A 27,314-nucleotide genomic window follows, 5' to 3' on the forward strand; every position below is an offset into this window, starting at 1 on the left:
CCGTCCCCCTCCCCGCGGCGCCTCCGTGCGCGTGCGCCGCGGCCCCGCGTCTCCCCAGCGGCAGCGAAGGAGTTTGGAAGTTCAAAATGGCCGCCGCGGCGGAGCCCGAGCTGCGAGCGCCCGAGTAAGAGACCGGCTGGGAGGCTCCTCGCGATGGCGCCTCGGGGAGGAGGGAGGCGGAGGGGAAGCGCGGGCGAGGGGAGGGAGGCAGGACGAGAAGCGGCTCGCGCGGCGATGGCGGAGGAGGGAGATGGGGGAAGGCGGCCGCTCCGGGGGAGAGGGGTTGCTATAGGAGCCGCTCGCCGGCCGCCCCGCCGCCAGGCGGCCCAGCGGGGCCGGGGCGCGGGAGCCGCTTCCCGCCGGCGGGGGACCGGGGAGGGCGGGGAGGCGCAGGAGGCCGCGAGCCGGGCGCGCGCGAGGCGTCCCGCTGGGGGCGGGGGGAGGGGAAGCGGAGCCGGGACCTGCGGGCGCGTGTCCTCAGTTCCGCGTGCGCCTTCCCGCCTCGGGGTGGGGGGGCTCCGGCGCTGCCCTCCCCGCTCCGGCACCTCCTGCCCTTCCCCGGGGAAGCGGGTTTGCCGCGGAGGGGGGAGGGGGGGGATCCTCTTCCTCCGCGTGCTTGCGAGGCCGCTGCCCTCCCGGGCCGGGCGGGTGCCCGGCGGCGCGCAGAGCTCGGGCATCCCTGAGGCGAAGCCGGGCCGGCGCTCCCCGGAATCCTCCCCCCCGCCCCGCTGCGGGCCGCGGCTCTGCGTCCGAGCGAGGCCTCCCCGGACGAGCGGAGCGGAGCGGGGGGGGGGGGAGCCGGGCCAGCGGGTGCCTCGGAGCTGCCCCTCCGCCTGCCGCCGAGCCGCTGCCCGCCCTGCGGCGAGCCCACCTCCCCCGAGTCCCGGGCGCTCTCGCGTGATAAAAAGCGCCTGTGCTGGTGGAAGCAAAAAGCGATTTGTTGCCGCCAGCCCCTCCTTCCAGCGCTCGAAATGACTGGCAACTCCCGGCTCCCCTTGGGAAGCGAAGATCGAGCTGCAGCCTCCCCGCCGGACCGGGGCTCCGGGGGTGCATTTTCCTGGCACCCCGGTTGGCATCGTGAGATTTAGGTTTGTCGACACTCACGAGCTCGTGAATACTTCCTTCTCTGGAACTTTTGCCCGGAGTTGACAACCTAATGCTTACTTTATTGCTCCTCTTCACGGTACAAATATTTTAGCCATGTAAACTGCTTTCTGTATTTTTTTTCTCCCTTAAAAAGTAGCGATTTGAGGCTTTTTTGTTGTTGTTAATCGTGGGAGTAGAAAACAGGTGAGGAAAAGCAGTGGATGTGCATGTGAACCGTATAAAACGCATGAGCGCATGAAGAGCAGCGTTGAGTATTGTATAGAGAAACATGACTAAGAGTAATAAGGTAAAAACTGGCGATAGAAAGCCTGAATGTAGGAAAAGGTGGGTGAAATCTCTTTGCAAATCTTCCTGAACTTCCTATCGTTCTTCTCCTTGAATTCAAAAGTCAGAAAAAGTGGGGCTATAACAAGATCGTGTCACAATTCCTCCCTGTTTAAAGCCATTAGCACCTAAACGTGTAGATAGCGATCTGTCTCATCACCTTCTGAAGTCTTCTTGAAAGGTTTCTCATCCATGTCATTCCACCTCTGAAGCATTTGAATGAAGAAAAAGTTTATCCATGTTTTGATGGAATTACTTGAAATAAACAGATTCCTGTACATTAAGAAACTCTGAAATACTTAATGCATATTAATGAAGTTAATAGTAATTTTATAGTTGAGGTACAAATGCAAAGAAAGCTGGCAGTCGTGTTAGCAGCCTGTAGTGGCCTGGGATGCTGCTGTGGGGCTGTATCTCCTCTGGCGCCTCTGCTACCAGCTTGCTTTTGCGGAATGTAAGGTGAGGTTATGACATAACATTAAAATAAATACAATAACAAAATAACTTCCTTATAGATTTCAGTGTCACTTTCTGCTATTAAGAGAAGGAAGGCTTATCTGGAGCAGCTTGAACGGATGTGATATTTGTTGTTCTGTAATATTTTTATAGTGTATTGAAGTATGATTAATGTGTTAATGGGGGACTTATACACCATCCTGTATCTGACTAAAAGAAATCTTGAAAGATGCATAGTTCCCTCAAAATTCTCCTTGTGACATTTCTCTGCCCTTTAGCCAGCTTATGCCACTGACATACTTGCTCTGGATTGGAAGTCCAAGTTGAAAAAATTTTAATTTACATTTAATACTTTTTCGTTCTTTTTCGTGTCTTTTGTGCCAAATGCAACATAGAGCAAACTCATTTTAAGGCAGTTTGTCCTCTTTCTTTCTGATATTCTGTTGTCATAATGGTGTGGAGTGTCAGGAGGAAGCAACTGAGGAAAACACCCTTCTTTATGCTTTGAGTAAGCAGAAGTAGTGGGAAAGATGTAGAAGAAAAAGCATACAGCATTCTGAGTTAAGTCTCTGAATATTGCATATTTTTAAACAAACTATCCGTTCCCTTAGGAAGTTTCTCATTTCAGAGCACTAAAGTGTTGATGGTTTTAGTGAGTAATTTTAGTGTATGTTGCAGAAAAGTCTGGATTATTTACTACTACTAGAATTTGCATTAACTCAAGCAGGAGAGAATCAGTAACTGTGCGCTGTTTGAAGGTCCTATCCTTAATTAGGAAGACACTAATCGAATTTATAGTGAAGTTCCATCCTTTAAGGCCTGCCTTAGAATACCTCTGATATATTTATTCTATTGGATCATTGATCATATTCTTCTGAAACATCTGTCGTATGAAACTAGTAGAGTTTGGAAGATATGTCTATGTTTCTGTGTACATCCCCCCACCACTCCCGACCATCATGTTTAGGGAATTTCTTTTCAATGAATGAGGCTTGGGATACAGAAAGAGCTATGTTTAAGTTATTGAAGTGTTAGCTAGTAAATTCCGAAACTGTAGTTTAGATGGGGTGAGTTGTAGAAAGGTGAACTCTGGCACCTGTAATACTTGGCAGCAGATTTCAAAAGGCAAGTATCCATCTTGCCACAGACAGTAACTTAACTGATGTTCTGAAGGAGATCAAGAGATATTTGCTAAGCACTGTAAAAAATCTATTGGTAAGCCAGCTGCAGCTTCTAAGGAAGCTAATATAAGTGAATGTGTAACGTCAAGACTGAATTTTATAATTTTTGAAGTTAAGTACACTATTTAAATTGCTTGTTGCTGTGACTAGCTAATTGAAATGATTTTTTTTTTTTAGAAGAAACACTGTACATTATTACTCTAATAACCTGCTGTAGACTTATTTCCTGCTTTTTTGGCCAGTGTCATTTTACAGGTCTAAAGATGACTGCTTTTTTCTTGGGAATCTGATAGACTGCTGTATATTATCAGGAAGCCTTTCTGAAATGCTTCCTTAATTTATCCTGTTCCTCAGTAGTGTTCCCTGTCTTGCATAAATAATACAAATGCACGATAAGAACAGTTCTTGGTTTTCTAACAGGTGTGTATACTTACAGAAGGAAATAACAGTTAAAAGAATCAGTTGACTCTGCGTGAGATTTTGCAAGATGGTTTCATTAGGTGGTCAGTGTCATCCCTTGAAATAAGTTTTGATCTTTGGAGCACGACTGTGTTCTGCCTTTTGAAAATACTTTTAAAAGGCATAGCTTGGATTAGGCATCGGAGTGGAGCAGCAAATAAGATAGATGATGGACTGGCAGGATGCGTAAATACGCAGCACTGTTGTATACTATTAACAGATATTGTCAGTATTGAACCTAAAAGCATAAGCATTGATTTCACCCACACATTTTGTTTTGTTAGTGCATTTGCTGTATCTTCCTTCCGTAGCGTTGCTTTTTGCAGTCATAGCTGTCTGTTCATGAGGAAGTGTATCTGCTGTTATAACTTAGTTACGTTAGTCGTACATTTTTAATTCTCCCAGAGGTAGGTAATTAAATGCCAGTTAGTTTCTGTCATAAAAAAGACTGTCAACTTAGCAGAAGATTAAGGACCACGGTGAGTTGATAGTACTGATCTGTAGTTTTTATTTTTTGCAGGGTTGAGGATGCTGATGCATCTGAGAGAAGTGTAAATGAAGAAAATGGGGAAGTATCAGAGGCAGACCAACCTCAGAACAAGCACAGCCGGCACAAAAAAAAGAAACACAAACACCGAAGTAAACACAAGAAACATAAACATTCTTCAGAAGACGACAAGGACAAAAAACATAAACACAGACACAAACATAAGAAACATAAACGGAAAGAGGTAGCTGATACCTCTGACAAGGAAGATGGACCAGCTAAAAGAACTAAAATTGATTTTTTAGCTCCTCTGGAAGACTTGGAGAAACAAAGAGCATTATTGAAAGCTGAACTTGAAAACGAGTTAATGGAAGGAAAAGTCCAGTCTGGGATGGGTTTAATATTACAAGGTTATGAGTCAGGATCTGAAGAAGAGGGGGAGATTAATGAAAAAGTGCGAAATGGAACGAGACCTACAGCTAAGTCAAACCCTAAGGGGAAATTAGAACCTGTGGACAATAAAACTAGTTCCAAGAAAGGAAGTAAGAGTGAATCAAAAGAAAGGACTAGGCACAGATCTGACAAAAAGAAAGGCAAGGTGGGAGTTGATGGAATCAAAGAGAAGACAACTAGAAGCAAGTCAAAAGAGAGGAGGAAATCCAAAAGCCCTTATAAGAGAAGTAAGTCTGAAGATCAGACAAGGAAATCTAGGTCTCCAATGCTTAAAAGGCGATCTCAGGAGAAAAACAGAAAGTCTAAATCTCCCCCGGAGGATAGAAATAAGGCTGATGATAAAAGTAAATCAAGAGATCGCAGAAAGTCTCCAGTTGTAAATGAAAACAAAAGCAGAGATCGTGGCAGAAAATCTAAATCTCCAACAGAACTAAGAAGCAAATCCAAAGATAGAAGATCACGGTCCAAAGATAGAAAACCTAGGAGATCAGAGACTGACAAAGAAAAAAAGCCAATTAAATCTCCTTCTAAAGATGCTTCTTCAGGGAAAGAAAACAGGTCCCCTAGACGACCTGGCCGTAGCCCAAAAGGAAGAAGCTTGTCTCCCAAACAGCGTGAAAAGTCAAGAAGAAGCAGATCCCCTCTCTTTAATGATCGTAGGTCTAAACAGAGTAAATCCCCCTCTCGAACCCGGTCTCCGGTTAGAAGAGTGAGGAGTAGATCTGCAGAAAGGAAAAGAAGAGAATCGGAAAGGAGGCGTCTGTCTTCTCCCAGGTAACTTAAAGATGTCATGAACCATGGCAAAAATGCATTACAGGATTAACTATCTTCTAGTTTGGCATTTATCTCTTTTTTTTTTTTTTTTCCCCTCTTTTTTTTTTTTCCCTTCCTTTTCTGAAAATAGCTATTAAAAAAGGTAATCCGATTGTGCATTATATTATGAGCTTACTTCGTATGTATTCAGTTTTTAAAAAATACTCCCCCCCCCGCTGTCAGACATGCAAATTCAGCTTTGGATGTTGAAGTGCTGAGTTATTTGCTGCTCACACCATTAGTGGGAACAAGTTTTGTAGCTCAGGTTCTCCTTGTTGTCACTTGGTTGGATTCAGAATTTGGCTTCTATTTTGTTTCTTAGTTAATAGTTCTGTTGCTTTCAGGAATTTCTGTTGAGTGAGTCCCCTCCACTCTTACATATCAGTGTTGGCTAAAAGTTGGTAATTAACCCCTTTTCCCCCTAAAAAAAAAACCCTAATGATGGAGTCAGCATGTGTGAATATAAGCAAATCTTTTATATCAAGATGTCCTTCTCACAGTAATTTTTTTCTTAATATTTTGTTTTTTTCATTTGCTAGAGGTATGGTAGTGTTGCTTCGTTATTGGTCTGTTGTATATCATTACCGTATTTTGCTTACACTTAAAGGTGAAATCTTTTTAATGTAAAGTCTTGGCATTTTTTAAAAAGACAATTTAGCCTATGAAAGCAGTTACCTTGAAATTTAATATAAACCATGAGACAATAATTACTAGCATCTCCTTCTTTGAAGCTGGTAAGGTCTGGATGGTAAGTTCCCAAGCAGAGAACAATATAAGTGAATTAACTTCCAAAAACGTATACATTAAATGTAAGAAGTTCAACAGACAGAAGAGTTAAGCATTACGTTTGGATAACGAATAATTTAAAACTTTTTATCATGGGGGTTTAGCTTCACCCACTCTGAGAATTAAGAACAAAGAAGTATGAATTTAAAACCGTGTAGTGGAACTACAAAGATCTAGCTCACTAAATAAGCGCCTAATAAATGTGAAAGTCTTTCTGCCTGCATCACTGAAGGTTACTCTGGTTTCAAGTATGGGTTATCTTCTGCAGGCGCATTATCAGCTTATTTGTCTGTACTACTGCTTAGCAATAACTGCGGGTACTTTGGAGGATGGCCCCCGTGGTGTTAACCAGATTAAGCAAGTACTGTAAACGCCAGCAGCTTATCTGACTGCTCTCTGGTAAATCAGGAATGTATCGGTACAACCACTAAGTTTCTCTGACATAGTATTTGACTTTTCTTCCGTAGCATTTTGCATCTTTCAGTTTTCATTTCTCATGACAGCATGCATTGCAGCCAGTTTGAATTAGTTGTCTAGACGCTATTTCAAGTGATGCATGTGTCTAGAATTTTGCTATCAAATTCATACTTCTGTAACACTGTGGTGAGCAGCATGTGAGTGGGGGACTACTAAGAAATATTTTCTGCTGGAAGTGTTTGCAAATCAGCTGGAATAATCTTTATTTGTGGGACATCCTGAACTAACTCCAACTATGTTCGAGTTTTAACTACCTGTAATTACTCAGGCTGCCAGAGAATTTCAGGAGCTTTAATGAACATTTATAACCAAAAATTCCCAGTAATTTTATTTTTCATGTTTGCTTCCAGTGTTCTAATCATGTAAGATGCTTCTCAGGTCTTCGAAGTTACTCATTATATGATGTTACTATGAATTCTTAATCAGCTTCTACTTTTTATCTCATACCTGTGATCCCTGAACCAATTTATTTTTTTACAGATATTTTGATTGGGTTTTGGCAGTACAACCACTTTGTTAGCCAGGAAGCCTGGAACTGTCAGTTCATCCTGTGACTTTTTTTGTAATATTGTTCACAAGAACATAATGTAAATTAAATGGGTTAAAGGGATCAGCCTGCTCCCGCATTTGAGTCTACAGTAACTTCTTGTAGAAACTGCCAGTACTTCTGCACGTGCATAAACTTTCCTTCTGTCCCACTGTTTACTGTTTTGCATCAGTTCTGTATGCCTGGTCATTATACGTAGCTAAGGTAACTGAAGCTGTTATAACAGTCTCAAAGCAAACAAAAAAACCGTTACAGAATGGGTGGAATTAGTCTTTCAGACCCAAGAGATTTTGTTCACTGATGAGATAACACCTGAAATAACTTGTCCCAATTTGATTTAAAAAAAAAAATTAAAAAATAAAAAAAAAGGAGGGGGGGAAGAAATAAAGTAGGAACATTTTCTTTGAACAATGGTGTGGAAATATTTTCCAAGAATTTCTGTTGCAGCCTCATTAGAATAGTTGTTAAACATTTTTAACTTCTATCCTTTCCAATTTTTGATTGAAGTCTTGCTGTTGTGGAATACAATTAAGCTTTTTAATGTAGTTGTCCCATCAAGGATTTTTTTTCTTGAATAATTGTGAATCTGCATAGACAAGAATGAACAAATTTTGAATTGTATGTAGTGTCGAACTTGAATTATTTTTTAATTTGAGAAGGGTTAGTTTACATGTTAATTAAGAATTCTAGTTTTCAGCTGCTGTATTAGAATGTGTGAAATGTTGAAGCCATCCAGTTCTAGTGCCCAAATTGAAATAGACTTTAAAGTCATTGCTGTGGAGTAGCGTGGTCCTAGATTTCAATACTGTGTTGTAAAGTTGCTGAGAAAATTCTCAAGAATTAGGTTTTGGGTTTTATTTATTGTTTAAATACTGTTTCTGATAGACATAAAAACAGGTCACTATTTCTGTAAGACTGAAACACAAGCTTTGTTTTAAAACTCTTAGCTTTGTGGTAGTAAATAACAAGCTCTGTTTCCAGAGTTGTCCTGAATGAGACCTATGTATGGGCACGTATTTCCCGGGGTGGGGAGAGACACAGAGAAAGGGCAGCCAGCTCTGCAGCATACTTATCCATCCCTCCCTCAGAAGCCCATCTGGTGGTCCCTCACCTGCAGTAAGATTTTAAAGTGAGCTTTTAGAGGGAATTGTGATTTTTGTTTTCAGCTTGCTCCTGATTTTACTGCCGTTCTCTTCCTCTATTTTAAGAACGCGGACCAGAGATGATATTTTGTCTAGACGTGAAAGATCAAAAGATGTTAGCCCACCCAGTAGATGGTCCCCATCCAGAAGAAGGTCTCGGTCCCCCATTAGAAGGAGGTCTCGTTCACCCCTTCGACGTAGCCGATCTCCAAGAAGGCGGAGTAGGTCTCCTCGGAGGAGGTAAAGACACACTGCGTTTTTTAATATATTTTGTAAAATATTACTAAAAGAATAAAGATTGCTATCTTATGTGTAAAAAGACGATGCATTTTTTGTCCACATTTATATATGCTAGCATAGTTGAATGCATTTTGTCCTCCATGAATTCGTTTGTTTTATTACTTGGAGTCATTATGTACCTTTATGTTTTATGAATAGGTTTTCCTCCTTTTCTTCAAAAAACCAAACTAAAACCCCAAAAACCCAAACCCCTTTTATTGTTACCAGGGATAGAGGCCGAAGAAGTAGATCTCGCCTTCGAAGGAGGTCCAGGTCACGTGGTGGCCATAGACGCAGGAGCAGAAGCAAAGTTAAAGAAGACAAATTTAAAGGTAGTCTTTCTGAGGGTATGAAAGCTGAACAGGAGTCTTCATCAGATGAAAAGTAAGAATTAATTTCTAACTTGCGCTGATTATCTAAAAATACAGATCCACTGATACAGAGAATGAACTGGCATTTGTCTTCATGGTGTAGTTTTTGTGTTGTCACCTAAAACCTTAATCATGTTTTAGTACTTGGGATCTTGTCAAATTACTGTTGGGATGATCTGGAAAACTTTGGAGTATGCAAGAAATACCAAGACCTGTTGGCTAGTGGGCAGACCTGAGGGGATGGTACATTGCTCGGTTTCTAAATTCAACTTGATCAGTATCTTGTGAAAATACTTGGTCTGTTTCCTCAAGCTTATTGCTTGAGGAAAAACTGTAACAGCTGAAAGGATTAATTGCTATCTGCAAATTGTTTTTATATTTGCTAAATATCTACTTAATCCAATTGCACAAGAGTATGCATTCTTAATCAAATTATCAAGGAAGAATGATGCTGGCATGAAAATGAACAAGGTTTTTTTTTGTTTTTTCTCTTTAAAAGCAGTTACTGTTAATTGTTTGCAGTTAAAAGTGAAATACTCAAAGTCCCAATGAGATACGAAAAGATAAATTTTCTCTGTAAGGAGATGTAAATATACACACTGGGATTTAACACACCTTTGCTTTCTGAGTCAGTTGAACAGCTATTGTTTAATATATTGTGTGCTTTCTACGCCAAAGAACTGCATTTGGTAAAATTCAGTAGATAATCTTATGTTTATGATGTTATATAAAAAGTAATTATATTTTTATAGTCTCGAAGACTTTGATTTGGAAGAAGAGGATGAGGAAGCAGAGATAAGACAAAGAAGATTACAGCGGCAAGCAATTGTTCAGGTAGATGTTTATATTATCATGTGGGTTACAGAAACTAATTTTATGCTTTTAGTATAAAACTGTGATAAAGGAAGGCTCTTAGCCTATTACTACATTATGATAGTAATTACTGTTACTACATTTTCTCCAGTTAATTTATTGTAAATGTTAGTCTCAGTTAAACTTTACACTTCTGTTGCAACAGCATTGGTTTTAAGACTGAAGCAACTCTTCTGTGAGGCATTTTTGTGCTACGGTTAAACATTCTCTGACAGTCCTATGACATGTTAAAAATATTCTTCAATTATCTTAATCTGTAGGTGTCCTGGTTTCGGCTGGGATAGAGTTAATTTTTTTCCTAGTAGCTGGTACAGTGCTGTGTTTTGGGTTTAGGAGGAGAACAATGTTGATAACACACCGATGTTTTAGTTGTTGCTAAGTAGTGCTTACACTAGTCAAGGACTTTTCAGCTTCTCATGCCCTGCCAGTGAGAAGCTGGGAGGGGGCGCAGCCAGGACAGCTGACCCAAACTGGCCAAAGGGATATTCCATACCATGTGACGTCATGCTCAGTATATAAACCAGGGGGAGTTGGCCAGGGGGGCAGTGACTGCTGCTCGGGAACTGGCTGGGCATTGGTCGGCAGGTGGTGAGCAATTGCATTGTGCATCACTTGCTTTGTATTTTCTTTTATTATTGTTGTTGTTATTATTACTATTTTATTTCAATTACTAAACTGTTCTTATCTCAACCCACAAGTTTTCTCACTTTTCTGATTCTCTCCCCCATCCCACTGGCGTGGGGGGAGAGTGAGTGAGCGGCTGTGTAGTGCTCAGTTGCCGGCTAAGATTAAACTACGACAGCCCTTTTTGGCGTCCGATGTGGGGCTCGAAGGGTTTGAGATAGTAACAGGTTAATCAGAGCGTATTAAGGAATTTATTAGTTTAAAGTTAACAGTTGCGGGTCACAATATTTATTCATCTGTTCTCGATATTAGTTTATCTGATCTGCATCATGCTCTTTTGCTGTACGTGTTAAAGATTAGTGTTGGGTTTTGCAGTTTGCTGTGGTCTGCAGTAATTAGTGATATTTTACCTGGGAGATTTGTTATTAAAACACTGGCCTTGAGCTTAATCTGGTATTTGAGCTTTGTACTGAAGCCATTACTGTACTTTGGGTACCACTTCGTGGAGATAATTAGCAATTACAGTTCCTCCTCTGAGAGGTTTTTTATGGAGGAAATACAGAGTGGCAGCTTTGCTACCTTCTTCTATGATGTTTCCTCCTTCATAGAATCATAGAATCATTAAGGTTGGAAAAGACCTCTAAGATTGTCGAGTCCAACCGTCAACCCAACACCACCATGCCCACTTCGTTACAGTAACTTTTCATCCCTGGGTAGTTAAGATACTTCTATTGGTATTTCTTGGGAATATTGTTTTGGTTTTGTCTAAGGTTAATGAGCAATTTAAGAATATCCTCCAGAGATCTTCCCCAAGGCAATGTTATGAATGTTATGAGCGGCAGGGGGTGTGGGATAGCATGGGCAAGTACCTAGGACAGTAGGTTTTCTTCAGAGCTGTATCATTGGTATCATAATGTCAATATAGCATTAAGTTACATACCAATTAACCTAACTAGTCAGTTTGTTTCAAGTAGGAGTTGTCCTTGTCCATTTCCAAAACTTCATAAGCCACTGACATGGGTTCCCTCTTCATGAAAGTAGATAATGTATTCGGTTACACGTGTGAGTTCCCATAAACTTCTTATTCCTGATAAGAAGGTAACAGTAGTGACAGGTAATATGTGATCGAGACCCCTGAGAGGGAGCTGTGGCCAAAGGGGGTGTAATTGTACAGCACAAGTCGGGTATCTTTTTTTAAAGTTGGGATTTGGCACACAGTTAGATCATCCTAAGAAAAATGCTGTAGCATATTTACTTAATATTTAGTTACAAAAACACGGTTATAATGTGCTGTTTATTTTAAGCAGCACTAAAAATACTGTTCATCGTTTGACTTCTGTGCAAAGCCCATTGTAAAATTCTTCAGAACTACGAGTGAGCAAAACCATATGAAGTAAATTATTTTTAAAGGCCAGTTACACCTGTTGTTGGTCTGTGCAGGAAGCAAATTCCAGAGCTTCATTCCCTAAATGGGAAACCTCTGCTTGTATTACTGAATAGTTTGACCTTGATAACTGAGTGGTATCAGCATTTATTCAGTTTGATTTTTAACTTTTGGGAGAGGAGGTGACGTTTGTATAATTTCATACTACTTGAGTTAAAAAAAAAAAAAATTTGTAAAGGTGTTGTCTTGAGCTTTTTAATGCATCTGAAATTTTTCAACAAGAACGAATGAATAAACAGGATTTCCAATTCAAATAAAAAACCTGAATCTAAAAACTACTTTTCTGTACCATTACACTAATAAAAATGGAAAAGATTCTAGGATGTAAGTTCATTAATTTTTCCTTAAAGACTTTATTTCACTACTTGTGTGCCAGAATGGTTTAGTAATAAATCTATTGGTACTGACATTTTGTCACGCACCACAAAATAGTTAATCATCAATAAAAATCACTTTTTACAGAAATGTAAAAGCCTAAAGGACACACATGAATTTTTCAGTCGTCTTTTATGGTCTGGGCTGTGGTGCATTGTAGCAAAATGTGTTTTCAAAGGCTGTGTCCCATTCTGCAAATAATCTGTTGCCATTAGAGATGTAGGTGATTATGAAAGCAAAGATTAAGGTTTAGTACAAACCATTGAAAAAGTGAGTATAAAAATGTTTAAATTGTGATAAGCTGTGATGGTGAGATTAATAATTAAATTTATTTTTAGAAATACAAAGGCCAGACAGAAGACAGTAATATATCTGTACCATCTGAACCAAGCAGTCCTCAAAGTAGTACGCGTAGTCGCTCAAATTCGCCAGACGACATCCTAGAAAGAGTAGCTGCTGATGTTAAGGAGTACGAACGGGAAAATGTGGACACGTTTGAGGCATCAGTAAAAGCCAAGCACAACCTCATGACAGTTGAACAGAACAACGGTAAGAATCTGAAATCTCACTGTATAGTGCACTTTATGAAAGCTCAACTCTTAAGTGGAGCACTTCAGAAGAGACATTTTGCTTAGTTTCCTTATAGACTTCCAGACTTGGAAGTAGATTGACTTTTTGGACAGAACTTGAGAATGTTTCCATGAATATTATGGTACTTACAACATTAAAATAAAGCTTGCTAGTTAAGGAGGATGATATGAATGGAACATGCTCTCTCTATTTCTAAAAACTCCTAACACAATTCATGCTATAAATTTGGAAGAGCAAGTAATGATGTCTGTCTTTATAGTTAAGAATCAACCTTTTTAACTTCCAAAATTTTTCTTTTCGCTTATGCGTGTTGTTTTCTTAGAAGTTTAATATAGTCCTAGTCTTTATTTTGGGGTGGGTTGGAAACCATGCCCGTTTTGTCCCTTTTTTTGGCCAAAGCCACTGTGTTAGAAGAATATAGGTGGGTCTGCAGTAATTTAGAATAATTAAGGCTTTGGAGAGTCATTGCTAGTAAGTCCCTTTTGGTGGCATAACTTCTTGCTGAAGAAATGGCTGTTTCCTCCTCTTGCTCCCTGCACATAATCTATTGTACAGCAATACTGAAATGAAATACATCTTGATAGAAAACCTGCCTTATGCCTGCTGCGGCAAAAGGAACACGGAACATCTCCCAGTGCACCCTGTAATATTGAAAATCTGCTTGCTTTTTTTTTTTTGTCTTTTTTTTTTTTTTTTTTGTCTTTTGAAAGTGAATTACTTTCAAAATTATTGTCCAAGTAGTCAAAAGGTGTGACTAGTTGCTGTGTGGACATACCTGAGCTAGTTTTAACTACTTCAGTTTCTCTTTACAGTTTAATTGCAACAGCATGGTGTTTAACAAGGGCTGTGAAGCCTGCCCCATCCCTCAGGAAACGGTTGGACAGTTAGCTTGTATTTCACGTCATGCGCTAGATGTATCCTTGGGGGTTAAATATGCTATGTTCTAGAGGATGCTTCTCTTTGGGACTGGTGTACTGCTCTGTAGTTTGTCCCGGTGTTCCCTTGAGCAGTATGTTTTCAGATTGTTCTCCTGCAACGTAGGTGGAAAGAACTATCTTACTTTATTTGCATACCACAAGTTTAGACTTGGTCTTATGTGAGATTTATGTCAAGTTTAGACTTAGTCTTCTTATTAACAGACAATATCTTTTTCCTTTTTTGTCAGAGGCTTGTACTGCTTTCTAATTTTGTCCACTAAAGTATATGAAAATATAACTGTCAACTACATAGACATTTTTAAGATCTGAAAAAGGTTTGTTTTTAAAAACAGATCAGTTACACTCAAATCTGGGAATTTTCACATTCGTAGGATTCTGGGTTGGAGGTGGCTATAACAACAGATGGAAGCAGTGGATCATCTTTCTTTGTAAAAGCCATTTTTTTATTTATATCTTGACCTCATATAGAGGCAGGATAGTAAGTTGCTAAGGAACTAGTTAATAACTCATTGTAGCCCAGTGCAAGTGTGAGTTACTGGAACTAAAAAGAAAATTTGAGGAAGTTGCTGGAAGGGTCTGTATCTTGAAACAATGGTGTAACCTGTCTCCCCATAGTGTCAGGTGACAGGTCTGTACCTTGAAACAATGGTGGCAGCATGATGGATGAGAGTTTTTGATGCTGCCAGAAGATCTCAGTCTAGTTATTCTGTATGAAAGCGGTTGGCTATATGCATCATGAGACCTGAAGCATCTGAGGTTAACAGTTTATTTTTCTCCCTTGCTTAATACCCTAAAGGGAGTGTCTGTGATTTACCGTGGTCGTGAAGGGATGTTACCATAATGTGTTTTATGAAATAGTTTGAAGTTCACTTGCCTTCGCTGACGTGTACTTAACTTATATTTCTTTGCTTTTATCTTATCAACCAAGTAAAATGTCTTTGGGACTTTAAAGATCATTAAAAGGTGAAAAAGGGATAATCTTGCTTACATTAAAAATGTTTCCCTTAAATATAATAGTTAATGTTGTCTTTGCTAAAAGCTATACGCGTGGTCCTTTTTGACAGGGTTGAAGAAAACGTTTTCCAAAGAAACAGCTTCTGGGCTTTATAACTTTGGTTTTTAGTAAAATGCCTTGTGATTAGCAGAAAAGCCTGAACTTGTATATTGAAAGCATGTCTGTATTTTTTTTTTTTTATATATACAGCCAGTCACTTTATATTTCTTTTTATACATATATATAGTCATTATCTGTAGGGAACATGTAAGTATGTACTTTTGCTTTCTGCTGTGTGAATTATTTGAAAGCTATTATACTTAATTTTTCAAGGAGGTGTAAATTTTTGAGTGCTTTGAAGAACTCATCTAATCTGAGTTTTGTATTTCTAGAATGTAAATTGGTATTTGCTGGAAGCATTAGTAGAGCTACCTGTTTGCCAGCATACTTACTGATCTTAGGTTGTCTTGTAAAGATACCAAGTCACAAATTATTCTGGTAACAGAGTTATTAGTTCGTCGTCTTTTTCATGTTGAGTAATCTAAATTTCATTTTAAGGTTCAGCTCAGAAGAAACTGCTAGCTCCCGATATGTTCACAGAATCGGATGATATGTTCGCTGCATACTTTGATGTAGGTAATTCTTGGAGACAAAATGTATGATTTTTTTTTTTTTTTCTTTCTTGATTTTTGTTAAGAGAGTTACTGTCACTTGAGGTTTGTGGGAACTTTGATTTGTAAAAGCATGTGTAGCTGACTGGATATTATGTTCTGAATCTTTTGATCAGCCAAGGCAGACGAAGTAGTTCGTAATTAATATTTCAGTGAAAGAAAACCTGCTGAAATTAAGGGGGAGTTTTACCAGAGTAAGCAATTAGGGAATTCACCTGTTGTTTGAATAGGACAGCACACAGTTATAAACTTATTTATAAGTTACGCTTTATGTTAATGTTACCATGCTGCACTGTTATAAATATGTGCTTTTTTCAGAGGTTCATGTATGGTTAATTAAAAAGTGTCTGTGTAAGATATTTTAATTTGCTAATGATGCTGTGTTCGAGTGATGTGGTGGCTTGGGGTTTTTTTTGATCAAGAGATGCATTTCCTGTTTTTACTTTTGCACTATGCCAGCAGCTTTTCTGTAAATGTGCTGAAGTGCCCTTGGCAGTCCAGTGACTGGTTTTGAGACTTTACTTGCTTTTCTCTGTAAATCTACCCCATTGTTGCTGGTGCACAGCACTGCGAAATAAGTCACAACAACTTTCTTCTTAACTTAGACATTCTCCAGTTAATCTTGGTTTATGGCAGACATAATCTATTAGTTACAACAGAAGCATTGATGACAAAAGGCTGTCATGGTGTCACTCTAGTAACACTGGTAATAATAATAAAATAAAATTTAAAAAAAAAACCTTTGACCTGGAAAAAGATAAATACTTGAAGGATGGGGGGGGGGGGGGCTTTTAAAATTTGAAAATTATAAGTAGGGATTTAAATGGCTTGTGCGCGAGCAGTTCTCCCTTCCAGAAACTGTTGTTCAACTGAAGATATTCTTTACTACTCATAGATTTGAATTTGTGATAATATATTGACCATTCTGTTAAGAGATGTCAACAGTAGTAATTTTATGATCGTAAGTATAATAGTATGAAATCTGTGAAATGGCATTGAATGAACAGAAATTCAAGGCTTAAACAGTTACATTTTCCCCGCAAATCGCTAAACTTCATTACTACAAACATACTGTAAGTAAAAAGTCTTATTCACATGGTCCAAAATGTGCATTCTAACGTGACTTGTATAAATTTCTTGTGGGTATTAATTGAAACTTTGGCCATTTATGTTTAATAATAGTTCTATTGGCTGTTCCCATCCTCTTTCCTTGCATCAGTCTTTAGATACTGGTATGTAAATAGCATTTTGTGTTCAGTAGTTTCTCTCTGCTACAAGATAAGTGTGTTTGTACTGTGGGAGAGGAACAGTGTTTTGGTAGGAAAAAAGGGCTTTTGGTAAGTAAACATCAAGGAAAAACATAGAGCACGCAAGCAAAGCTGTTACTTTTCTTTTTATTTCAGAGTGCTCGTCTAAGGGCTGCTGGGTTTGGAAAAGACTTCAAAGAAAACCCCAATCTCAGGGATAACTGGACTGACGCGGAAGGCTATTACCGTAAGTTGTATTTCATGATTTGCAAGGACAGCTAGAATGAGGGTGCTGAATGGCAAAGGTCCTCATGTAAAGAGTACTGAAACATTATTCTAATGTAAACGTACCACAGTGCCCTCACTGAGTGTGTAATGTCATGGATGAAATGAGCATGCAGGTTTTAACCTCAGTTTTGAAAAGACTCCAGGCTTGCAGAATCACAGTTTGTTCCCCATAATTTCCACAAAGCTAGGTGATATAAAACGTCGTACACTATGGAATTAAGCAATTATACCATTTATCCTGTTTTTCTGAATTACACAGAATGGTTTATTTTTCATAAAAAGTTTCATTATGTATGTCACTCCTAACTCTTAAAACTGCTTGATTTTATCCTTCAGGTGTTAATATAGGTGAAGTTCTAGATAAACGTTACAATGTCTATGGTTACACTGGTCAGGGAGTCTTCAGTAACGTAGTGCGAGCCAGGGACATGGCGAGAGCAAACCAAGAAGTAGCGGTTAAAATCATCAGGAACAATGAACTTATGTAAGTAATGTTTTTGTTTAATAATAATAAAGCATATGTAACAGTTGGAAATTTTTCATGATGTGATTTGAATCTCCCTTTGTTTCAAGTGAAGTAACAGATTACAGCTGTGATTCCTGCCTTTTCTGCTAATATGAGCCAGATAATGGGAAGCGCTTGAGGACTATGTATCCACACTTCTTTACAGCTATCACAGGAGAAGGGTACTTGCATTTTCATCAGGCACTTTCTCATTTGCAAAACTGCAGGGAACAATGGTAACAAGAAAGGAGGTTACAGTTAATTATGAGGCCTGCCCGGCCCTAAAAATTTTCGAGATGGGAGTTGTGGACTGTAAAAAATTTTGTTTTGATGGACCAAATCGATTTGGCAGGCTCTGGGTTGGATCCTAATAGGTCATGTGCAACTTACAAAAAGACCTCTGTACGTTAATTATTTTTGTATGTTCTCTATGTGTTTGCATATATATAAGATATATCAAAAGGGATGGGACTCTCCTTGTTGAAATAAAAAAAAATTGAGGTCTTTCAGAATGAGTGAACATTAACGAGTATGATCTATTAAACTACGATATGTGAGGACTTGTCTATAATATTCATTTTCAGTATCTGCTGCAGTATTTCTACAGTCATGTATTACGTCCTCTTCCATTAAAGACAACTTAAATTAAAATCTTCTCCGTACATTTTACCTTGGAAGTTTTAAAAGTTGTCTTGCTGTGTGTATAACTGGGTTATTTCGAGTTATATGAATAGGTATCTAGAAAAGTTTAAAGAAAAAAAAAAGGGGGGGGTGATAAGCTATTTCAGTTTGCTGTATCATCTAGATAATCAGTTTGGGTGTGTACTTTATAGTCAGTTTAGCTTAAAACTTTTTTTTAATAATGTACGTGGTTAAGTACTGCTTTTTTAAAAAGTAAACTTCTCAAGTGAGTGCCGTTTGAAACGGAAGTGTCGTACTACAGGAGGAAATCTAATTTTAGCTTTACATGCAGCCAGGAAGGAGGAGGAAAGGATAAGTAGGTTACAAAGGCACAGTGAAAATCAAAGAATTAAATAAACTTACCCAATGTGTAGACGCTGACAGCAAACCACTGTTGTGATTTTTTTTTTTTTTTTTAAAGCCATGGTACATTAAGTAATGAATGACAAGACACTTCTCATTTCATGATAACTATAACCGCACAAGTGAATGTCTAGATTTAAGAAAAGTATTAGAATGTCACTGATTTTGTTTTCTAATCATATTTCTTTGTTTTCAGGCAAAAAACTGGCCTAAAAGAACTGGAATTTTTGAAGAAGCTCAATGATGCAGATCCTGACGACAAGTTTCATTGTCTACGGTTGTTCAGGCATTTCTACCACAAACAACATCTCTGTCTGGTATTTGAGCCACTCAGGTAAGATGACAAATGTTAGAGGTTCTCTGTAAAAAGTAAAGTACTGCTGAGTGATCTTTACCTTTCTGGTTTTGGCTATTGTTCTGATACCTTGTTCTATAGCCAAGATACAAGAATGCAAGGAATTAAAAAAAAAAAAAAAAAAACAAAAAAAAAACAAAAAAAACCCCAAAAAACTGGAAGCACAAATCCACAGACTACTGAACTATTTCTGATTTACTTAAGAGTGTCATTGTGAACTTTCTGCCTGGACAATATGTGAAACAAAATAATGTATTATTAAAGATGGTTCATCTCACCAGTGCTGCTCTTAATGATTGTGTGTGTGTGTCACAATATTTTTCTTAGGTTATGTAATTCTTTATTTTAAGGGTTTGGATTAAGAATGTATTCCCAGAGAGGTTCAGCAAATGCTCTATATTCTGTGAAGAGTACATATATAACAGCAGTCTAAGGAAGCAAATTGTTACAGTGCTTTCTTTGCATGCTCACTTTTTCTTTAAATAATTAGGCTCTTTTGACAGGTTAATTGCAGAGACTGTTTTATGATAGATCTGGATATATTAATTGCCTTAGTTCCTATTCCTGCTTAGAGACATTGGTTTTCTGTGTATGTCATATCTTAACTTTTTCCCATATTTGAGGTGAAGATAAGTTAAATGCTGAAGCAATGCAAATTTTATGAAATTACTATTATATTTTCATCAATAAGCCATACCACACATTATTTGCTTGTGCTGCCCTATCTCTTTATAACACACTAGTACATTATTTATGTGCAGTGATGTTCTTGTCCTGGAATTGTGGTATTTTTATCTGCCGTTGAAGTCATCAGAAAATCGCCTCCTCAACTTGTATCATTTGCGTACTTCCTTTTTTATTTATTTCTTCAGAAAACGAGTACAAAGGCGGTACAGTTGTTAAGAAAATGCAAATGTTCATGTGCAAATAAATCCTCTCAAATTAATCTTGATTAAAAACGTGTTCTGAACTAAGTAAGTCCAGTCTAGTAATTAATTATAACAGTATAGGATAGATCTGATTGACCAGCATTTTTGTTTCATTGCTGCAGCTAACGGAGCGGTATGTATGTTAAGTTGAATGCTGCTTTTCTCCAAAAATGTCTAAAGCTGACTGGTTTCTTTGAGTTTGTCGTACAGTTTAGGGGAGGCCACTATATTTTTCTTTGTTAAGCTCTTTTCTATTCTTTCTCCCTCTCTCTCCCTTTCTCTCTTCTAATAGTATGAATTTACGAGAGGTGTTGAAAAAGTATGGGAAAGATGTTGGACTCCATATTAAAGCTGTGCGTTCCTACAGCCAGCAGTTGTTCCTGGCTTTAAAACTTCTTAAAAGATGCAATATCCTACATGCAGATATTAAACCAGATAATATTTTGGTAAGTAATAAATAATTGAAACTTATTTTGCACAGTCTTACAGTGTAAAATTACTTATTTGAAATTAATATCATTCTGTCAATTCAGGTGAAGTCAAAATTTACTTTAACTGAAAATGTTAAGGGTTCATGCTTTGATATAAAATGCTATCGTGGTATAAATAGTAAGTAAGAAACACAATACAGCATCTAAATAAAATCTTTTATTTAGTGTAGTCTTTCTCAGACAAACCTGCATCCACTTGTATCTTTCTAAAAAGCAGATCTTCCAAAGTAAGACAGTATGTATCCTTTCTTAGGAGAAATCTTGGGACTTTTTCTATCAGTAGTTGAAAAATGTTCTTGCTTTCTGCAAAATGGAAGTAGGTTGTTTGAGTCTGGATGGAGATTTTGTTTATGTGAATGAGATAATGGGGAAAAGTCCTTAATGCCCCTTTTTTTTTTTTTTTGTCTTTTCTGTTTCCATTAAACGTTCTGGTTAGCAGAGAGTGAGAGCTACATCAGAGGAATCAAGCATTTTTCCTTTGGTTTTCCCTGTGACAAACTCCAGATTTTTATTTTATTTAAAATGTTCTCTTCTTGCCATCACAGCAGTAGAATTTACTGTGTAAGCATGAGATACGTGAATAATATGCTGTTTTATGAGTGGTACTCCGGATACTGGAGTTGGAAGTCTAAACTGATACGATTTCAGTATCTGGAATGAAATCCAGGTCCAGCAAGGATATTTTGGTAAGGGAAAAGCACATGAAACTGACCTTCTTTGTATTTTGTAGGATCTGAAGACATTAATCGTCACTTTCAATTTAAGAAGGTTTTACAGTTTCCTTAGAATACAGAGAGGAAGGATTGAAATATGGGAAGAACTTCTCACTTAAAGGCTGAATGTTTTTCTTATCTCCGACTTAAATGTGTTGTTACTTTCACAGTGCTTTTGGTAATTCTGTCTACAAATAGTGCTAATGGATATTTATGTTTAACTTTCAGGTGAATGAGTCTAAAACGATATTAAAGCTTTGCGATTTTGGATCAGCTTCGCATGTTGCAGATAATGACATCACACCGTATCTAGTTAGTAGATTTTATCGAGCTCCAGAAATCAGTAAGTACATTTGGATTGGCTACATGTATCTTAAGCAGTAGCAGGATATACCGGTACTAGCAAAAGAGAATTTGACTTGAATTTACTCTCTGTTTGGTCTTAGCAAAACATCACTCTGGAAATATGATGGCAGTCAAAAATTCAGACTTTGAAAGCATGCTTGTGTGACTCTTCATGTATGTTGGTGGTCAGCTCAGTGAGGACAGGGAGAAGTCATTCTGATTGGTTATAGTTATGTTTTAATTTAGAGGTATTGTTCTGACTTCTTGTTTTTTACTAACCTAATTCATGCTGATTAGTTTGGGTGTTAGGTGAAAACCTCCCTTTCTAAAATAGGGATACTGTAAAAGTTAAAAGGCTTGCATCCTTCTTTTCTTTTGTGGTGACTTCTTATTCCTAAGAGGAGGAGCACCAATACAGTTTACAAATCAGAATTTTTTTCATCTGTCTGGCTTTGTGATATTATATCGTTTAATGCTGCCTTTATGGAATTAACTGGAATTGCTCTGTTTCAGTTATAGGAAAAATCTATGACTATGGTATAGATATGTGGTCTGTAGGCTGCACATTATATGAACTTTATACAGGAAAAATACTCTTTCCTGGCAAAACCAATAACCATATGTTGAAACTAGCCATGGATCTCAAAGGAAAGATGCCAAACAAGGTAAGCAAAATAAGCGTATGATTTTTAATTAATATCTGAAACGGCTGTAATGAACAGTAGAACATACTTTCTTTTTTCTCTCTGAATTCTGTTTCTTATCATATACATCTTCTCTTAACAGCAAGTAAATAGCAGACATCGCTCTGACTGTATAATTTGTATTGATTTAAAATCTTATGAAGTGAAGGTATACAGCTTCTTTTTCATAGACTAAGTATAAAGTGAAAGCAGAAACCTTCTAAGCACTGACCTGAAAAAAAAATACGTAAGTCAATGGAAGATACTGTGTCCTTTTTCAACTGTTTTGAACTGTATTTTTTTTATTCAATCTAGACATTTCTTACTGTCCTTTTGATATATTTTTCATTACTATTAAATTATTCATGTTGCAATAAGTTAGTAGACATGGATGCTAATTGTGGAACTTGTAAGACACAGAGAACTTGCCTAAAACTCTTGCCTCTCCCTTATTTTCCAGATGATTCGAAAAGGTGTGTTCAAAGATCAGCACTTTGATCAAAATCTCAACTTTATGTATATAGAAGTAGATAAAGTGACAGAAAGGGTAAGTCCTTAATGTGTCGACTAACCTATTACTTTTTTCCAAGCTTTCCTACTAGTATGGTCTTTCAAACATGCCTTGACATCTTAATTAAAAATAAGATTTTTATAAATCACTAGAATGTCCTTTTGCAGCGGTTTGGACAGGTTACATAGTTATAAACTGGCAACAGAGATTTTCCTACAGTGTAGGAGCGTGTTTAAGAAAAATCTAAGTTTAATCTTGATACAGGGTATCTCCACGTAATCTATCCTTAAATTACTAATAAGAGAAATTCTGCCTTCATTTTAGAGAAGGATGTCCAACTTCAGTATGATGTGCTTACGTCGTAGGAGGTCACTGTTACTTTCGGTATCATTTTAACGTAGTATATTTATCAAGAATCACAGAATTAGCGGTCAGATACAGGAACTTCCCACGTGGAATTTTGATGTTCTCGGTTAACCGGCATGTTAGGTTCACGTATGCACCTGCTGTTGGCGAAAGATGCAGCCTGGCCTACCCCTGACAGCGTTATTTCCACTCTCTTCCTTTGCCCGCGTGAGGATTTATGAGGCCATATGATGACGAAGGGCATTGCTGATCAGGCACGAGAGAACCCTGCAGAAAAGTTGCTGCTGAAGCTCTGTAGAAGGGATAGGGGGGTTGTGCATTACTTCTGTTCTACAAGGTTGCCATTTTTGTATTCGTAGGAGAAAGTTACTGTTATGAGCACCATTAATCCAACCAAGGACCTGTTAGCAGACTTGATTGGGTGCCAACGACTCCCTGAAGACCAGCGTAAAAAAGTACACCAGCTAAAGGACTTGTTGGACCAGATTCTAATGTTAGACCCAGCCAAACGGATTAGCATCAACCAGGCTCTGCAGCACGCCTTCATCCAGGAAAAAATTTAAACCAGATGAAGAAGTTCAAAGGGTTTGAGTAATTAAGATACAAAGACTGAAGAAATTTCACAGCAGTTATTAATGTATATAAACATAAATATTTCCCCTGCAAAGTTGAGGAAGAAATGATACATTTGAATTAACATCAAGGCTGATATTTCTTTTAGAAATGTTAGAGTAATTCTGTTTTGTGTCTTATGTGAAAATTTTCACTGTAGAACTGTTTTAATTGCCAAGACTGCACAGAAGTACAATGCTAATGTATATGGTTGCAGTTCGTATATATTATAAAAAAAAAAGCATCTGTTATAAAAAAAAAAAAAAGAAAGGAAAAAAAAAGAGCAGTAATACTGGGTGGTTGATTTGTTTTTAGCAGACTTGGCTTCATTTTTGTCTTTAAAAAATGGCCAGCATAAATGCTGTTTATATTCACATTTTCCTAGGTGTGTGTGTGCAGGCCACAGCAGCATGCCCTTGGTGTAGTCAGTGCCGAAGGGGGTCTGTTCCTTCTTGAGCCTGCCCGCAGGGATGGTCTCCTCTTTTAAAGCAGGTTGTGTACAACTTTCAGTACACTGAAGGTAAGCTAACCCATCAACATCACCGGTGTTTAAGCTGTTATTTTACTGGAACAACTGACAAATGAGAGACAATAGCGTTGTGGCAGAATTCCCTGCATGTTTGATAAATGATCTTGTTTTATTTTCTGGCATTGCAACCGTGGCATAGTTACAGCTTCTGTTCTGTTCATCACATTTAAAATTTTGAGAGTGCGCACTTGATGGATAGAGCGCCTTCAGTGTACTGTTTCTTATTACTTTAATTTTTTTTAATCAACTTGCTATAGACTTTGTATACATTTTGTTAAATACAATTCACTATGACATAGAACCAATACTTACAGAAGAGTTTTCATTTAGTAATTACATATGTTGGGATCTCATTCGAAAGACCTTATATCTAAAGGATAGATAGACGACATAATGAAATTTTTAACTATTTGTATGTCATTTTGAAAGTGTACTGCTTTATGCTAAAAGTGTTTCATTTGTTCATTGTTTTCATTATTTGTGATCATGTTGTCTTTCAATACAGGCATAAACCTTCCACTCTTGAACAAAGCAGCTGCTTTTTAAAAGCGGTAATTGCTTCTTTACCTTTTATTTCTTTTGTAAATGAAGCTTTTCTTTAAGAAATGTGACTTTAAAGTGTTGTCTCTTGCATAAAACAGTTGACACTTACTTATTGTAAAGTGAAGATTGTTCTGCTGCATGTAAAGTGGACCATGCAGATTTCTGTATGTTTTCAGTATGCATCATTAGATAATAAAGTCTTTTGTGAACAAGGCATTTGTAGCCATTTTTAAAAGAATCTGTCTTCAGTGATGGTAAATCAGGTAATTCGTAAGAACCACCCCTGCATTTCCTATTAATCATTTAATTAAAGGGATTATTAAACGTTATGATCTTTGGGAGAGCTGTAGGCTATGTTAATTAGATCTATAATTATCAGTGCTTAAACAAAAACAAAGCAAAAAAACCCTACAGATAATGTCTGTCTGCTTTCATTGTAATGAAATTATTCCTGTAGGACGTGGGATTAAATTCAGGCTTTAACTAATGTTTGTGCTGTTTTTCTCACTTTTCCTTTTGATGGTGCTGAAAGAGAAAAAGGAAAGCGAGTCACAGGCCACTCAACGCCTACTCCATGGGTCTGATTTGCTGAGACACCAACTTCACCTTCCTAACAAGGTTATTTCTGACAGCATGTGTAGATAAACATTTAGCAACAAGTTAAAACAGCTTGAAACATTTGAGTTGGTTATGCAGCGTGAGGAAACCAGAATCAAACTTTTCAGGTCCATACTGCTGTTTTAGTGTTCTCTTTGACAATATTAAGAAGTTCATCTTTTCATTTTTATTAATGTATTCTGAAAAGCTGTGAAAACCCCACTGGTTTCACGGACTTTATAATACTTCTTTGAACTAAGAAGGGTTTTTGTATCCATCTAGGTACATAATGGCAACAATCATGCACTCTTAGTGCACTCAAGAATGGAAAAATGACACAAAGCAGTCATTCTGCTGGTGGGGAATACCCCACCGAGGAGATGTAATGAACTAACTACGAAAACAAGCAGGAGATGGGTGGTTTTGTATGCCTATTTGGAACCTTCAACCTGTCTCTTCTCAATTTATATTGTAAAATTCTTAATAAAAAAATAATCTCTCCTTATTTCCACATACTAAGGTATCTTGTTCATACAGAAAATAAAAAAAAAAAAAGAGCTTTTACGTTTAATGAAATACTAGTTGCTTGCTAGTTAAATACAGAAAGTAACTGGCACTTTTACAGCGTAGGCAGCACTTCTGAGGGCAATTTTACACAGATGTAGTAATAGCTTATTCTTTCTGTTGCTTTGTACTTTATTCTTAAAATAGGAATATAAAACAATGAAATGAGTTGGTGATACAGAAACAAAGCAGTAGAAAAGATGCCCCTTAATGCCTACAGAACTGTTTTAAGCTATTCTGGAGAAGCATAAAGTTGCTCGTTTACTTGTTCTTTGTGTTGTAGGTGCAGCTCAAAAGAAGATGATGGCTACCAGAAGACATGAACAAAGGTTTCTGTCCTATAAAAGATACGAAAAATACTCTTCGTGTAGTTCTGTCTTAATCTTTTGGTTTCCAGCATTCCAATTCAGAATTGATTAACACTGCTGCAGTACTGATAATTCCTGAAACATACTTAACTGTATTAGAACTTGTTACGTAGATGTGTGTGTTTCGTTTCTGGTTGAAGAGCTTTTTTTTTTTTGGTGTGTGTGTGTGTGATTAAATGTAGTGAAATAAGCATTACTGTTTAAATGCAATTTTCTTAAAATGATAGAATGATCAGTACAAAACCTATGAAATTTAGGAAAAAATCTGCCATTATATTTGGTTAAAACGTGTGTTTTAACTAGTAAATATTTAAGCAGGTGATGCACTTTTTTCTTTAACTTCAGCAGGTTCATTATTTATTTTAAATTCTGTCAAACTTTATTGTTGATACGGGGACTAGCTGAGGGGGTTATTCAAAACAAGTGTATTTCAGTCCTCCATCCAGTATCGGCTTCAGCTGATACTTGTTGTTGGCAACAATAGAAAACCCTTAGTTCTGGCTTCAAAAGCCTCTGGAATTGAGGACTTCCCTGACGCTGTTAAGGAACCTCTCCAGTTTTAGGCAATACCTGTCCCAGTGGCCTGTGGTCTCTGAGGAGAGCAGAGAAGCTGCTAGTGCCGCTGCAGCCAGCTGAATTCCCATGGTTGCAGCTTGTGGCAAACGGAACAGCTGTGCAACAGAGTTTTCTTGTTGAACTACTTCTCAGCTGATCTGAGAGGGAGGATAATTGACCTTTTCCTCTTCTACTTGAAGATGTAATTTGTATCTTCACCTGAGGTCCTACATGCAGAAAGTTTGGCTAAATCTACTGTGCTAATTTCTGTTTCCTTCTCCCTCGTGGTGACAAGGAGCTTCGCATTTAACATACTTAGTTTGCCAAGCATTCAGAAAAAAACAAGATACCAGCCCAATGCAGTTAGAATGTGTCTTTATTACCTTGGTGTGTACTACCTTAACTTAAAAATTAAAAACTGTGTAAGAGTTTCTGATAGAATATGATGATTCTTTTAAAACCTTTTTAATAATACTTTATCTCCATACATAGGGTAAGTGGCATTAAACCTCTGAAGAACCTTTATGTGTATATTGACCCGTACACAGAAGGCAGACCGGTCTGTGATACTACTGGAGATAGAGCCGTCTACTACAGTATGTGTAAAATTGTAACTCGGGTGGAGGATGTCGGGAAGTGGCAATTGCTTGAAATTAATAAAGTACGCTTAACGCTTA

General features: G+C 37.9%; 1 protein-coding gene across 3 annotated transcripts; it reads left to right on the forward strand.

The window, feature by feature from the left end:
• Positions 1-27,314, forward strand: PRP4K (pre-mRNA processing factor kinase PRP4K). 3 transcript variants are annotated; one of them, XR_012994661.1, is made up of 19 exons: positions 31-124; positions 4,048-5,241; positions 8,299-8,472; positions 8,740-8,895; positions 9,635-9,716; positions 12,537-12,747; positions 15,280-15,353; positions 16,796-16,886; positions 17,264-17,411; positions 18,673-18,810; positions 20,053-20,206; positions 21,193-21,307; positions 21,823-21,974; positions 22,453-22,539; positions 23,229-24,001; positions 24,516-24,561; positions 25,086-25,171; positions 25,998-26,043; positions 27,130-27,314. XR_012994661.1 is itself a non-coding variant. In XM_076330473.1 (15 exons), the coding sequence occupies exons 1-15, from the start codon at positions 87-89 to the stop codon at positions 23,430-23,432; spliced, it is 3,018 nt and encodes a 1,005-aa protein (XP_076186588.1). In that variant the 5' UTR covers positions 1-86; the 3' UTR covers positions 23,433-24,767. The 3 variants fall into 3 exon arrangements, 1 of the variants encoding a protein (XP_076186588.1); XR_012994660.1 differs by having other exon boundaries at positions 23,229-24,561; XM_076330473.1 differs by lacking the exons at positions 25,086-25,171; positions 25,998-26,043; positions 27,130-27,314 and having other exon boundaries at positions 1-124; positions 23,229-24,767.

Source organism: Aptenodytes patagonicus, chromosome 2 (assembly GCF_965638725.1).
Source record: "Aptenodytes patagonicus chromosome 2, bAptPat1.pri.cur, whole genome shotgun sequence".
Lineage (NCBI taxonomy): Eukaryota > Metazoa > Chordata > Aves > Sphenisciformes > Spheniscidae > Aptenodytes > Aptenodytes patagonicus.

What these genes read in the sequence shown, in the direction of transcription:
- PRP4K (XM_076330473.1), top strand. Translation starts at nt 87, where the DNA reads ATGGCCGCCGCGGCGGAGCCCGAGCTGCGAGCGCCCGA. An exon ending in TTAAACCAGATAATATTTTG is followed by an intron (nt 20,207 to 21,192) that starts GTAAGTAATAAA and finishes TTTAACTTTCAG; the next exon opens with GTGAATGAGTCTAAAACGAT. An exon ending in TTATCGAGCTCCAGAAATCA is followed by an intron (nt 21,308 to 21,822) that starts GTAAGTACATTT and finishes GCTCTGTTTCAG; the next exon opens with TTATAGGAAAAATCTATGAC.